Source organism: Phaethon lepturus, unplaced genomic scaffold (genome assembly GCF_000687285.1).
Source record: "Phaethon lepturus isolate BGI_N335 unplaced genomic scaffold, ASM68728v1 scaffold19562, whole genome shotgun sequence".
NCBI classification, from domain to species: Eukaryota; Metazoa; Chordata; class Aves; order Phaethontiformes; family Phaethontidae; genus Phaethon; species Phaethon lepturus.
The window spans coordinates 8,433-22,686 of record NW_010521450.1 but is presented as its reverse complement, the minus strand read 5'-3'; the positions used below and the strand labels follow the sequence as shown (position 1 = coordinate 22,686).

The following is a 14,254-nucleotide window of genomic DNA, read 5'->3' as shown; positions in this document are numbered from 1 at the left end:
TTCAACTTGTGCCTGTTGCGTGCAGTCCTACCTAAACACATCTTTGAGCAGACTCTGGCTTCATCCTCTCTGTACGCTCCCACTAGATAGCTTTAGACAGCAACAAGATCTCAACTCACTCATTTTAATGCTGAACAGACTCCATTCTATTAGCCTCTTCTCATATGTCACGTTCTCCAACCCATTCAGCATCTTGGCAGCCCACCACTGGACTCACTGCAGTACATCAAGGTCATCTTTTCTACTGGGAAGCCGAAAACTGGACACAGTACTCTAGATGTGGTCTCACCAGCATCCAAAGGGAGGGAGAAGGACCACCTCCCTGGACCTACCTACTACACTCATGCTACTATCACCCAGGATGCTGTTGGCCTTCACTGCAAGAAGGCGCCGTGTACTCCTGGTTGACTCACTATCCACCAGGACAATCAGGTGCTTTTCTGCAAAGCTGCTCTCTATCCAGCTGTCCCCCAGCCTATACTGGTGCATGAGGTTATTCCAGCACACACACAGGAAGCTGCAATTGCCTTCGTTGAACTCCATGAGGTTCCCAACAGCCCACTTTTCCAGCTGACAGGCCGCTCTGAACATCAGCCAGTGTACTGGCTGCTCCCACCAACTTGCTACAGTCTGTGACCTGCTGTGTTTATACTCTGTCCCATCATCCAGATCCTCAGTAAAGCCATTAAACTGTACTGGACTCAGTATCAGTCCCCAAGGGCTGGCAGCTAACTTTGTCCTGCTGATCACAATCCTTTCAGCCAGTGGACCAATGAATTTTCCATCCATCTTACCAGCTACTTACCCAGTCTCTATCTAAATGGTTTGGATGTACAGATGCCACGGGAAACCATGTCAAAGGCCTTGCTGAAGTCACAGTATACAACATCCACTCTCTCCTTGCCCCCAGAGCCAGTTCTCATACAAAGCAAGCAGGCTCATTTTGGAATGGTATGGGCTAGGGCAGTACATCTTGTAACCAACTCCACCCTTAAAACTGAGAATACTACAGCATAGGTGTAGACACAAAATAACCAGAGACCCACAGTAAAGACTTATTTAAATGAAAACTGTTATATACTCCTGAACGCATGGCTTCTCAAACTGAAACAGCCTCATGCTTAGAGTAGAGAGGGACCATTTAAGATACAATTTTCTTGTTAGGCTTGCTTCCAGAATCTGAAAATAGTCTAACTGATATACATCTTTCATGTAGGTAGGTAGTAAACCAGGAATTTCTGCACATCTGGCTTTTACAGCCCATCTCTTATTGAAGGAGGGTAAACGTGGCAGAGGAGAGAAGAGGCCAAAGCCTGTAAGGAACAGCAGCTGCTAGAGTGACTTGTGGGAAAATAAGAAATGTCCCTCTGAGAACATCACAGCCTTTCAGTACTTAAAGGGGGTTAGAAGAAAGATGGGGACAGACTTTTTAGCAGGGCCTGTTGTGATAGGTAATGGTTTTAAACTCAAAGTGTGTAGATTTAGACGAGATATAAGGAAGAAATTTCTACAGTGAGGGTGGTAAAACACTGGAACAGTTGCCCAGAGAGGTAGCAGACTCCCCACGCCTGGAAACATTGCAGGTCAGGTTGGACGAGGCTCTGAGCAACCTGATCGAGTTGAGTATGTTCCTGCTCATTGGACTAGATGACCTTTAAAGGTCCCTTTCAACCCAAAGATTCTATGATTTTATGAACCTAGTCAGGCTGGGTTTACAGTTAGATGAATGACATACTAAGGAGTAATGATGAAACAGACATTTGAAAGCAACTCCTATACCAAGTTGACATCAGCACTCAATACAGGTCTCTGGAAGAAAAATGGGCCTAGAGCTCCCATGTATATCCTTGTGCCTAGGCTCAGACTAGGTTAGGGTATACAGCAGGCTTTCCACCGCGGCAGAGATGTACCTTGGACACAGTTGTGGCTCTGTACATGACTTAATACTATGTATTATATGACATGCAATGGACTATGAGAAAGTCAAGAGGCAGAGAGAAGAAAGAAAAGTATAACAATGAAAAATCTATCAGGCTAAGCCTAAGGTTTAAGTTAACTTACAGTTTGGTAAAGGAGTTAAGTTACTAAGCAACTTTTTAATTCCAAAGAGCTGCCCAAAATAAGTTCAGGACTTATTCATTCCTTTTCACTTTTTAGAGATAACATGATAAATTCTAACCAAAATCACAATTGAAGAGTTGACAAAATATCTACTTAAAACAAAGCTTACAGGCACAGAGGAAGGTTGGAAGTGAACTCCTGAAACTGAATCAGCAAATTCATGCGTGACTTTTGTTTGTTTGTTTTTAGAAACTTGGGAATCGTACTGATTTGAGATTAGAAGAAAATAACCCCCTCACAAATTCATTGAGCAAGACCTACTTACTGAAAACGTACTCCAGCTGCAAACAGATACACATTTCTCCATCCAGTAAGGCAAAATACTACAAAGTGCAGTCTCTACCTTATGCAGTACTTTTTATTTGCAGTTTTAAAACACTCTGCATAAACTTTGTATGAAGTTTTCTTAGTGTGTAAAGTGAAGGGAAAGGTTTGGTTTCAAATTGTGTTGTAAGATCAAGAGACATAAATATTTTAGGAAAGACGCATACTTACGCTGGTAGTTGCACATAAAGCAGGCCTGTGCTGCAATCATCCACTCAGCTCTAGTCTCACAAAAGATAGCAATGTTAGTCTTTGGTTGCTGACCCAACACTGCTAAGCCGTTTCCAAAATTAACAGCTTTAATGTATACATCTTCATATGAAAGCCAGGTGTACTTGCCAAGGATGACCTAATAAGAATAATAAATTCAATTTAGAAAACGAAAATCCTTAACACATGTCCTACTACATCTTTATCCACGTGAAGAAACCACATATATTTGAAGTAAAAGTTGCTTAAATTCTAAAAGCAGTTTATGCAAGATAACTAATTATATTCTTGCCAAAAACTACAATGACTGTGGAAGTTCCAACACAAATGCTGCAACACCTCCACACATGGTATCACCTCAGTTTCTGTTTTCACATTAGGAAAGCACATGATTCCCACCGTATTTTGTAGCTTCAGAAGCCCTCCAAAAGGCCGTGGTTATCTGACCCATATGCCTTCAGACTTTTACAAAGGTTTGTTTTATTTTAAATAAAGGGTGACAAGCATTAGCTAGTACAATACATACTCTATATTTGCTTTCTTGGATATTTGGGCTAGGATTCTCCTATACAAATACGATACTTAGGCGTTAGTTCTTACAAAAAAAAAAAAAAAAAAGGGGGGGGGTGCAGGGCAAGAGGGCACTGGACTCCAGAAAGCAGTATATCAATGGGCCCTCAGAAATTGTGAAATCCCCTTCTCTTCCCCTGTTCCAAAACAAATGTCAGGGAGAAGAAGAGTAATCTTTTTGCCCTTTTTTACTGCTAAACAGAAGTGGGACAGAAGATTGGACTGGAAATTACCAGCAAATCTCAGTACTGAAAAGTCATGTGGAAAAAGTTAAGCAATCTCGTTTTTCTAGAAGAAAACGAGAAGAAAATAGAATATGGGAAAGCTGGTGCACAGTAAAATTGGACTTGAATTTAGAGCTCACTATCTATCATAGATTTCTATGCACACACTTGCACCTTACAGTGCTATTTTCTCACTGAGGTAATCTCTTTGATGACATTCTAGAAATTTTCATATACAGATAGAGTACTAAGAAGATGCTTTGCACTGAAAAATATCCTTCAATAATGCTATGATTAGTAATAAATGCAAGCAAATGACAAAATAAAAAGCTAGAAGAGCAAACTTCTCCCTCCTCCCTCCAATTCTGTTTTCCAGATTTCATTTATCAACTTTAAATAAATTTCCAACTTGTGGGCTGTAAAATCTAACAACTTCTTGTCATGTAACATTTCTAATGAGTCTGTATTCCCACATCCACCTCCTTAATAAAATTAATTTTAAAATATCTCTCAAACTCTAATAGAAAATAAAATCTAATAGATTTATCAAAACGCTTTTTCAAACTGCAGAAGGTTACTATTGGGTAACTGAGTTGTACCTGCTACTGTACATTGCTCATTAACCTACTTGTTTCGCAGGACAAAACCTTTTAACTTGGGACAGGTATATACACAGCTGCTTGGCAATTTCACAAATGTCTTCATGGGTAAATATGATTTATCAAACACAGAAAACAATACTTGCCTACAATAACAATACTTAGCAATTTCAGCAGAAAATAAGCATTTCTCACACAAGCATCTGCTCAGTTTTTCCTGGTTTGTTTACAGAAACTCAGCTTCACTGGCAAATACACAGTGTCAGAGCCAAAAACCTTACAGGAGGAGAAAGATGACACTGAACTTCTCTGCTGTGACGGGCGAGAGGACGACAGCAGAACTGATGCCTGAGCACATCGGCAGCGCCGCGGGGCAGAGAGCTCACCCGCTCCCTGCGCTTGCAGCTACAGCCCCCCGGAGCGAAGGACCTGACAGCTCCTTTCGGTTTCGACGCACCAAGATATTTCTGGTGTGGAAAACTTTCACGGCTTCCGAAGAAAATATTGCACCTCTTCCTGTCCATCCAAATTTCAGTAATTTGGCATTTTAATTCCAGTTTGGGAGATTGTTCCCCCACATGCAGTCTTTCTGGCAGACATGGAAATTCCTGCCAGCTCATCGGTTGAAATAATTCACAGGAATGAACCGGGGAGACCCTTTCCACCGTTATACCGACAGCATGGCCTCAGGGATGCTGCTCTCAAGTAATTAGGCCAAGAAATACATGCAGATTCTTGTTACTGTTTCTGTTAAGTTCGCCAACCTGTAAATGAACAGGTTTTGGTACTTCTCACCATTGAAATAATACATCATTAAAGGGTCAAAAACAGATTTTTTTCCAAGTAACACTTCTGATTCTGATTTTTTCCTTTTTTATTCTCCTAAATAATTTATCCTCACTGTTTAAACAAGTGTGATATAAAGTAGCGAAAGGATGCCTCATTGATGTTCTCCTTTTTTAAAAGGTTAAAAATCCACAGAAAGGAAGTTCAGCACTGTTATAGTTACTTTTCCATATATAGGAACAGTTATATTTCTGAAGAACACCGACATGTGAAAACAGATGAGAAGACCTTTTTCAATGAAGCCTTCTTGAGTTTTACTTTTCCTACTGCCTTCCATCTATTTAAATTCCCATGCTCCCTTCCTCCCCATGCCCAGCATTTCTTCTCTGTTCCCTCTCTATGACATATTAATACACGGCCTCTGTCTGTATGTCCCTTCCTTCTGCATTTCTCCATGTGCTCCTTTTGCAGGGCACAGAGCAAACACACTCCTTATGTTCGAGTATGTCTCCAAATCCACCTCCCTTCTCGGCCCTTCCCCAAGCAGCTTTCGCTAATATTTTCCAATGCACAGTTTCTACCGTAAACAGCTGCTAAGACTGATGTTAAGTGCCATAATGTTTTAAATGTTCACAAACATTTAATTCTACAACTTCCAGAACTTATTTCTGCTAGAGAACTACTTATACGTCTAAAGAAAGTAACTTTGCAAGAGGAGGGCCCAAGAAGTCAAGACCGTTGAGAATTGATTAAACAGACACATGAAACCAAACACTAACTCAGAAGACAGCACCTCTGAACTTTGCTTCGAAATACTACATTAAATAGAAAAATGCTGCCCTCTAGTGCAGCAGCTTTTAACCACACTTCACCTGCAAGTTACTAAAAATACTTGAGTTATCTATTTAATGCGTTGGAAAATATTATTAAATACCAGTACTGTATTAGTATTTGGAAATCCAGCTAAGTACAGAGACTAAATACTAGCTCCACAGTGAGCATTTCTTTAATCTGGATTTTAGGGCAACCGTATTTAATTTTTTTAGTGTGAAGGTGTCATAAAATGTTCGCAAAAAAGCTGCAGGCACACGTGGAGTCATTAAACTACCTGGCCTGTTACCTTTCAAGGTCTTCCTAAAAGTAGTTTATAAGGTCTGAAGAACCTTGACTACAATTTGGAAACCTGTGATCACGAATTACATATGTTTCCTTGTAGAAAGTATATTAAAAATAATACAAAGGAGGTTATTTGAAATATCCATTTTTGGCCTTTTTCACACGAAAACATGGATTGCAGCTGAACACTTCTGAAAACCCCACCCTAAAATATTATTTAGATAGCACCCTATGCTTTTCAACATCATAAGCTACTCTTGTACTACTCAATGACTTGGCATGCCAAGAACCTTCCCGCAACTTACTGTGAACAGTAATAGTTTCCAACAACCTCCAAAACAACCAACCCCCCCAAAACAACCAAAAGAACACACACACACAAAGCAAAATCCATATACCAACATACATAAAAGCAAGCAGATGACAATATAACCTATAACTAAGATGACAAAATAATCAACCAGCAGAATAAAGCTCATCTTTTGGGCATCACAGGATTTAAGCTCTGCTTAAATTAATTAATTTTTCCAATTAATTACATCTTAATCTCGGAACTATTTTCAACATTATTTCATGCTGACTTAAATACATATTTTATTAAATTAATATTAGGTATGCTGTCCGTGTATTAAAGGACACTACGGAAGGAAACAGAAAAACAAACTACATATGAAATATTATAAAATGCAACAAAGTAAGAAGCAACAAGTATTTGTATTTTACTAACATCTATTAATTTCTGCTACTTTGGCAACTACACAGGAACAAGTAGATCTTTTGAACAATATGATATAACAATTCAAGAAGTTACAGATTATCTGGAATACTATTGTTGTCAGAATAAATTAATGTATTATATGATCTTAATGATGTTAAATATTTTTAAATGTTAAATAGCTTTAAATAATTTCAACACTTAGTTCTCCTAAGAATCAGAAGCTTAGTATGTTATGCTTTTGAGATATTTATTTACCCCATTAATCACAGAATCATTAAGGTTGGAAAAGACCTTTAAGATCATCAAGTCCAACCATCAACCCAACACCACCATGCCCCCTAAACCATGTCCTGAAGTGCCACGTCCACATTTTTTTTTAACATTTCCAGTGATGGTGACTCCACCACCTCCCTGGGCAGCCTGTTCCAATGCTTGGCCACTCTTTTGGTGAAGATATTTTTCCTAATATCTAGTCTAAAACTCCCCTGGCGCAACTTGAGGCCATGAATGAACCAGTAAACAGGCTAATCTATCCCACTGCAATTTACACAGTGAGACATCTTCTAAAAGGTAATGCAACTCAGCACACATACCCACGAGCTACATTCAGATCTGCCCCTGACTTGCAGATGACCTCAGAAAAATGCATCAATCATTCCTACCACTGTGTTCAATTTCTGAAAGGGAAAAAATAATTGACAGGTTTTGCAACTCCTGTAAGGTACAGAAATTATATGTATTTTATCTACGAATTAAAATTGTCATGCACCTTTTCAAAAAGTTGCACCAAATAAACCTCAACAACCTGCCTTTAGTAAAGTGAACTGGGCAATAAAAAGATGCATGGTATGAAAGACAAAAAAAAAATCAAAGGAAAAGAACCCTGACATTTAGAATCAACAAAGTATTTTCCGAAATTTTCCTCGCTTGCTAAAGCATGCAATATGGTATTAAGAAACACTGTATTCCCTAATGGGAAAGAACCCTGAAAAGTAGAATTACGTGATAATGCCACAACTTGGAACAAAGTAAGACAAGGCCAAGTATGGCAATCGACCATAATGAACTGTTGTGTCAAGCTTAGACAAAATTATCTAACTTAAGTAATTTCAAAGTCTAAATACTTAGAAATAAGTAATTTAAGTAGGTCAACACTAACATTTTTCAGCTTTCCAATAATCAGAACACTTTGCTTGCATAATGGAAAAGGCTAAAACTCCTAAGTTCTTAAGTCTTACATTACTAATTATGTTTAAAAACCAAAAGCACAGATCATGGGCAGCCAAAATTCTGATTTGTGCTCAGAAGCCCACTTTGTACAACATGAACTTTCTGTTTCTTTATAGGGCAATGAGGCAGCAAAACATGCACCAAAGAGAGATTTTATGTACTCGTTTCTCCCAGCACTTCCTTCACACTGAAAAATTAACTCCATAGCTGGCAGGAAATTTCACTAACAATTAAAGCTTCTATAAAGATTTTAACAGAACTAAACTTTGCCATGTGTTGTGATATTAACCAAATTCTACTTCAAACATCATACTCCTATATCAGAATTAAAACGAACAGCATTTAAAGAATCCTTTAGTACATGAAGAGATAAATTTTTCTTCTGGAAGAAAACTAATCTTAACTAAAAAGTGTCTTTATAGCATGTAGTTAACAACTTCCAATACAGAAGTGCAGACTTTTAACACATATCCGCGAATCCTGTTAATGGTATCTTGACTTGCTTCTTCAGTCAAAACTGCATTTTTAAATGCCTCTGAACAAATATAAAGCAGCAACTGAAAATACAGGCCTGAACTTAAAAGACTATAAAAAGTCACTCCCTCGAAACAAGTTTTATATTGAAATTGCATCTCACACACACATCACTATTACAGACTAGCAGAGAAGTAGCTCACCTTAAAGGAGATTAGTAGGAAGTGTCTTTTATTTATTTTTTTTTTTCTATCAAAGTCTGTACAATCCTTTTCCAAACAAAAATTTCATTTAAGCCCTTAATTCACAGAGCAAAACAGTAAATGCTTAAGTTACAATTAAGTTTACCAGAAGGGCACATCTGAGTATAGGCATCTAGTAATTTTTCTATATTTATCTGATTATAGTTCATAATAAGACAAAGGGAGGCTTCTTTTTAATTCACCTAAAATGAAAACTTTAAAGCAAGGTACATCATCCGCTGAATATTAAAAACAAATACCTAACACACATTTGTTTTTTTCTTTGGCTGAAACCATAAAAAAAGGACATCTACTCAAGAATGCAAAAAGGTTTAGATTTGTTTTAAAGGCTGAGTAATGAAAGATTGGGAATTGGATAATTTAACTCTTTTCACAACTACTTAATCTAAGTAGAGAAACTTCCCCCCCCCTCCCAATTTGCTTTACTGGACTAGAAGCATTGCAAAAGAAACTAAACACACTTTGAAAAAATTCATGGAAGGCAGACTGCAAAAGACTTACCTTTTTAAAAACTTTTCCTGATGGCTGGATTTCATCTTCCTCTTTTAGGATTTCACGTGTTCCCAAGAGTTTTTTGTCCTTATATTTAGTTTTAGCATATTTAAAAACTTTGTCGAGTGTATCACACCCAGGATATAAAACTGAAGCTAAGCAATGTATACTGTTAACAGATCTGTATGCACCCCCAGGCTTGTTATTCACAGGTCTAGCTTTAACCTGCTTGGCTTTTGCTATAGCCTGCCTTGATCCTGAAAATATGTACCACGGAATGTACGTCACAAAGGAGTACACCAAGATTATAAAGTTTATAAACTGTAGAAGAACAGGGTTGATGTTATGCTTCAACTTCATTTTGGCTGCTTGTGAAGGTTACAAGGAAGAGTTCAGAAACATGGATCTATTAGACAGGGATCCAAAGAGATCTGAAAAGAGAAAAGAAAAGGTTAGTGGTAAACTCTATAGCTGTTGGAGGGGGAGGTGGTATTTTCAAACATACTATTACAATCCATATCCCAGTAGGTCTTTTTATGCAGAAATTAGGCTAAAAGTCTTAACCCCTAGCACAAGCAAAACAAGACACTGATACACAAGGAAAAACTCCTCCATCCCCATTTAACAGACTGCAGTACTTAACAGTATTTTTATTTCTTCGGACACTACGAAACTCAAACACAGAATCTAGAGAATTCAGGACCTGGGTTTTTAACTAAATGACATGTGAGTGGCACATATTTATCTGTGAATGTTATATGATTATACAATTTCAAAGATTCTCTCCAACCCCATCAGAATACCTACATGCCTGCCTCCGTTAGCAACCTTCACGGCCTTTGACTGTGAACCATCAACCCCCACGCAAGCCCTGAGAATAGAAGTAATGCCTCCGCTCCTGTACACGGGAACCCCAGCCACTAGGAACGCTGAAACGCTTTCCAAACATCATACAGACCGGGATACCGACGTAAGAGGAGGAAGCTGTAACCCTCCTCCATGAAGGCCCTGCATGCGATGGAATTTTGATGGTTCTTTAATTCCCAGGGACTTTCCATCAGTCCTAGGATTTCAGCCTCAGAACCAGTATGCAGCTGGCACACTTGTTATGTAAATAGACAGGACAGTGAGTTAACTAACATTCAGTGAATACTGGAAAATGGCTTAGAAATGTCCCCAAAAACCTAGCAACAGCGCTATGAAGAGATGTGCAACTTTTTCCAGGGTCCCTAATGATGCCAGGATGTTCACTTTGACTTTTTTTAAAGCATCATTGATCATATCTAAAGAGTACAATGATGCAACTTTCTAATGTATTCTACTGTGGAGGCAAGAAATTATGCCATCTAAAAGATTAAAAAAAAATTAACAAAATAATTAAAACCGTTATGGAAAACGGGGACACTCATCATAATGGCTGAAGGTGAATTTCTGCAACACTGAATGAGGAACCAGTTATAAAAATCAGTATTTTGCACATAAAAGCAAAATGAACTATAAATACACTTCACTCAGTTAATTTTCCAAAGTTAATATTGATACAACTGTTTTAAAAGCAATACCATAAATCAAGCAACTAATAAAGACGCGGACATAAGATGCACAACTTTGATAATTCTTTCTGAGTTAAGTACATTTTCATTCATGAAATACAGTGCCAATACCACATTATTCTTTGCTGCTGTCTTACGTTCACTGAGTCTTTGAAACCCTAATGAAAAGAAATTTTAGTTGAAAAAGTAATGTTTAAATCATGTAAGATCCTTTAATAGTAACGGAAAGAAGCCTTGCTTCATGAATCTTAGATTTGTAGGTCCTTTTGGGAACAGATCAATCCAATATCCTTCATTTGTAGGACGAGATTAATTCCATCTTTCTCTCAACCACACAATTGCTTAAAACTCCAAGCAACAAGACTGCACCACTAACTTCTTCCCTAACAAGCTGCTGTAACCTCATCGTTAATACTGCATCGTTACAAGCAGTTTGAAGGAACCAAGCAACATCAAGGTCTATTCTGCAAAGCACCCAAAGACATATATTCAAATAAACTATAGGAGCTCTTCACAGTAGGGACTTACGGGATCAAGCAGCAGAGGGGGAAAGGGATTTAAAAACTAAAAAAAAAAAAAGCGCTAAAAAAATAAAATAAAAAAAAGGAAGAATATGTATTTTAATTTTCAGATCAAAGGCAAAAAGCAATGACAAATTTAAAAACCCAAAACTTAAATAGGCTAAAGGGCAAATTCAGTAATCGTTTAAAAGACTTATGTTCTTAGGCTGCCACTGAAGGCTACTTAATGGAAATAATCATGTACCAGCCAACAAGCTACTGCTGTCCAGAAAAATTATGCTGTTGTTGATAGCAGCATAGAACATGATGTTTTAAAGCTGAATCCAGAGCTCACACAATAGAAGTTTACCCATTTTTCAAGAAGTTGTAAGTTGTATTATGATTTTGTCTGGCCCAACTGGGGGGGCGGGCACTTTTTTTTTTCCCCTCCTTATAAAGATGGAGAACAACTCTGTGCCTACAGAGTAAAAACAGAGTTTAACCAAACACTGTTACAAGAAAAAATTAAGGCAACTGATTTAATACCTTCTGGAAAATTGTTCCCCCCAAAAATTCTGTCTGACAAACAGTTAAGCCTGACCAAAAATATTCTCTCTGGGTTTCATAACTTTCCTTGGTTAGAGAAGCACTGAGCCCTTCTAGAATAGCAGCTTCCCATTTGATTTTGTAGTTATCCCAACAGTTTTATTCCTACCTCAGAAGAAGGAAGGAACCTTTTCCACCATTTCTAAAATCACCACGCCAAGGTCTCATGTCAAGCTCTCTCTTCTGTCTTACCTGAAGCCGTGCACGTAACCCCCAAACCTGGAAATGTTTGCTTTGAGTTGCAAATCATAAATTGTGCTATTCCTACTATTTCATAAAGGCTGCATTGCAAGAAAGGATCTAAGGAACACTCTAACATGACAGACTAAGGGGAAATATTTTGGAATGTCACCCTGGTTCAGAAAAGTAAGCGTCCAGCTCTAGAACTCTACTCTGATGTTCATCTGTTACTCTGAGTAAATTGCTAATTATTTCAGTTCCTCCTTCAGTAAAGTGAGGCTATTACACATCATTTACTTCATACAGCTTCTTTTAAAAATTAAAACATACAAAAATATTTTTTCACTTAAAATATAATTTTTTGAGGTTTTTTTGCAAAATGTAATCTTTTGCAAATGTATTTTCTTGCCTTAAAGGCCAAATAAGACTAAATTTTTCTTTATTTAGAATCTTATAATTAGGAAATAAGTCTAACAATTTGGCAATTGATTTCAGACTGTGATATTTACAGGATTATCTATGCTTCTAACTAACTGTAATTACCATTGTAACTGGGAGCGGGAGAAGTGCAGTCCCTTCTTGAATAAGCAAGAAAAATATATTCTACTATTGTCAGTAGAAGGGTAAGTTCCAGTATCTTTGTAGGGTGTGGTTCTAAAGCGAGCTGAGCCACGGCACAAAGGATTGTGTGGCTCGGTGGCAGTGTAAAGGCTCCACCTCTCTCCTTGTATAGCTGAAGAATACAAGATGCATTTTAACTCATCATTTCATTTATTTGTTTGCTATGTAGCTGAAGAGAAAAATTCCAGGTAAGCAAAGGAGATGCAGTTTAAAATGCCTTCATCCAACAGATTTACCATTGCCATTCCCAGCAGAAGAACATCAAAGTCAGCTAAACAGACCACTAAGCATCCCATTAAAAAAAAAAAAATCATTTTGATGACAATCTAGAAGCAAAACTTACCCCTAACTTGAGACTGGAGTGCTAGCAGTAAGACAATTATCTTTTACTACAAGCAAAACCAATGCAGCTGAAAAAGACAGTACAATTTTTCTTGTTTTTTTTTTTAATAAAAGGTCGTTTAACCTCCCAAAACATTTGAACAACATTGTAAAAGAAAAAGATTGTTTTAATTAAGATACAATGTTTGCACGTGCATTTTTCTCTGTAATAATTGCTATTTTGAACATTTAATGTATGGTATTTTAAAAACTCAAAATGAAAATACATAGTTAATAATCAATTTGCAGAATTAATCTGAAAGTGAAAAGTTTTAGGGAAATTTTCAAGGTTATCTTAAAATTGGAAGGTCTGAAAGGGATGCACTGTTTGCTCTTTAATACTCTGCATTTAAGAAAGTACCAAACAAAAAGTACCCTCTGAAAAACTTAGTGAAATACTATACTGGGGCTTTAAGATTTCATTGAAATACAATTTGTGGTCACCTTCTTCATTTTGGAAGTATATGACTGCTTTTGACCATAAAAAGAGGGTAAGTAAACCCAACATTCTGGGACAGAATTGAAAGCAGAGGATCCTAAGCAGTTTTCAAAGTGTTAGTCCAACTATGACACTGTGAGAAAGTCCACTGCCTTTACAATACTGGAATTTTGTTCTTGGGTAACTCCTGCTTAATGACTGACAAATACAAATGCATGACACATGAAAACATCTTAACTCAGTGGTTCGGTCTACAGATTAGCTGTAAACACTCAGGTTCTTATAGAACATGCATCCATTCTGGTTTCCCATAACCCTGCTGGGGTTTTTGAGGAATCAGTGTTCAAAACCTGACTAGTGATGCAAGAAAGGTTGGCAGATTAAATCCTGGAGGAAAGAGCTGCTATTTTATGCAAGAATACAACTCATAAAAAAACTGTGCAAGCAAATGTTTCTGCACACACATAATAGCCGTTCAGTTTATATGTAATTCTGTTTCATGAAGTAATCACCAAACAGGAAAGAATAAGACCACAAGTAGAAAGTTATAAACTCTTTTCAACAGCAAAGAGAGGAAGTAACCAGCACATTCATGAGCCTGGAGAAGTAAAACAGTAGTTTTCAGGACTGATCCTGCTTAATACATAATCAGTGATTTGGCCTGATATACTACTTACACTAATACTGTTATACTCTTTAGTTTTAGAAGAATACTCTTCCTAAATGAGGAAAAAAAATCCTTAAAGGAATGTGTTTACTAATTGACCTGCTTATAATAATCACTCTACAATAAAAGTATGAATTAACAAGAAAAAGAAACCTTATGCAACTTCTCATCGTGGCAGGG

At 37.4% G+C, this 14,254-nt stretch overlaps 1 protein-coding gene across 1 annotated transcript; it reads right to left on the bottom strand.

Annotated features, from left to right (window-relative positions):
* Positions 1-2,029: 2,029 nt before the first annotated feature.
* LOC104616498 (long-chain-fatty-acid--CoA ligase 3-like) lies at positions 2,030-9,559 on the bottom strand. The gene is made up of 3 exons (XM_010281530.1): positions 9,137-9,559; positions 2,617-2,794; positions 2,030-2,040 (listed from the first exon to the last, which is right to left on the bottom strand). Exons 1-3 carry the CDS (start codon positions 9,485-9,487, stop codon positions 2,030-2,032), a joined length of 540 nt encoding a protein of 179 aa, XP_010279832.1. The 5' UTR covers positions 9,488-9,559.
* Positions 9,560-14,254: the final 4,695 nt, after the last annotated feature.